This window comes from Seriola lalandi, unplaced genomic scaffold (assembly GCF_002814215.2).
Source record: "Seriola lalandi dorsalis isolate HSWRI2012SDOR001 ecotype SW California unplaced genomic scaffold, Sedor1 jcf7180002054885, whole genome shotgun sequence".
Taxonomy (NCBI): domain Eukaryota; kingdom Metazoa; phylum Chordata; class Actinopteri; order Carangiformes; family Carangidae; genus Seriola; species Seriola lalandi.
The window spans coordinates 5086580-5087201 of record NW_019525437.1 but is presented as its reverse complement, the minus strand read 5'-3'; the positions used below and the strand labels follow the sequence as shown (position 1 = coordinate 5087201).

General features: G+C 42.4%; 1 protein-coding gene across 1 annotated transcript in view; it reads right to left on the bottom strand.

The window, feature by feature from the left end:
- LOC111671700 (GDP-L-fucose synthase-like) overlaps positions 1–314 on the bottom strand; it is a 1205-nt gene extending 891 nt beyond the window's left edge. Inside the window, exons 1-2 of the mRNA XM_087179999.1 lie at positions 137–314; positions 5–23 (exon numbers count right to left, since the gene is read on the bottom strand). Of these exons, the coding sequence (XP_087036125.1) occupies positions 5–23; positions 137–294 (177 nt within the window). The 5' untranslated portion in view covers positions 295–314. The remainder of the gene's footprint in view (positions 1–4; positions 24–136) is intronic.
- Positions 315–622: the final 308 nt, after the last annotated feature.

Genomic DNA, 622 nt, shown 5'->3' with positions numbered 1-622 from the left:
CTGCCCGTGTCTCCTCCATGTTCCTGAGGAGAGGTCATACACTGCATGAAAACAGTCTCTGAATTGTTTTTGAGTTTGTAAGTACCAAAACATGTGTTTACATATTGGTGGTATTTAGAAGAGGTGTGGCTCTCACATGAGGTTGGCATCTTTCGAGGAGAGGAATATCCATTCTTCCCCATCCTTGGCTCCCCTCTCCTCTTTGACCACATGCTGTATGGCCCTGCCCACCAAGCCAGACCCTCCTGTCACCAACACCCTCATTGGAGTGGTGTGATTGCCCTGACCATTCATCTAGAAAAAGCAAAGCACAAAAATGCTTACTGGAGCATAAGCATAGTACATAAATAAACAGGATACCATAATGATAATAATAATGATAACTTTATATAGCACTTCCTTTGGTAGGCTCTTCCATAATTTTGGGGCCATGACCGAAGAGGCCTGGTCCCCCTTTGTTATTGATCTGGAATTTGAAACAATAAGTAAAGACCTGCCAGAGGATCTGAGGCTTTCAATTCACTCAGGAACAGTTACAGGGTTTCTACAGTATTCAGCAAATTAAATTTAAGACCTTTTTAATACAACAGAGAACATGGTGACTTGTACACATTCATACCGG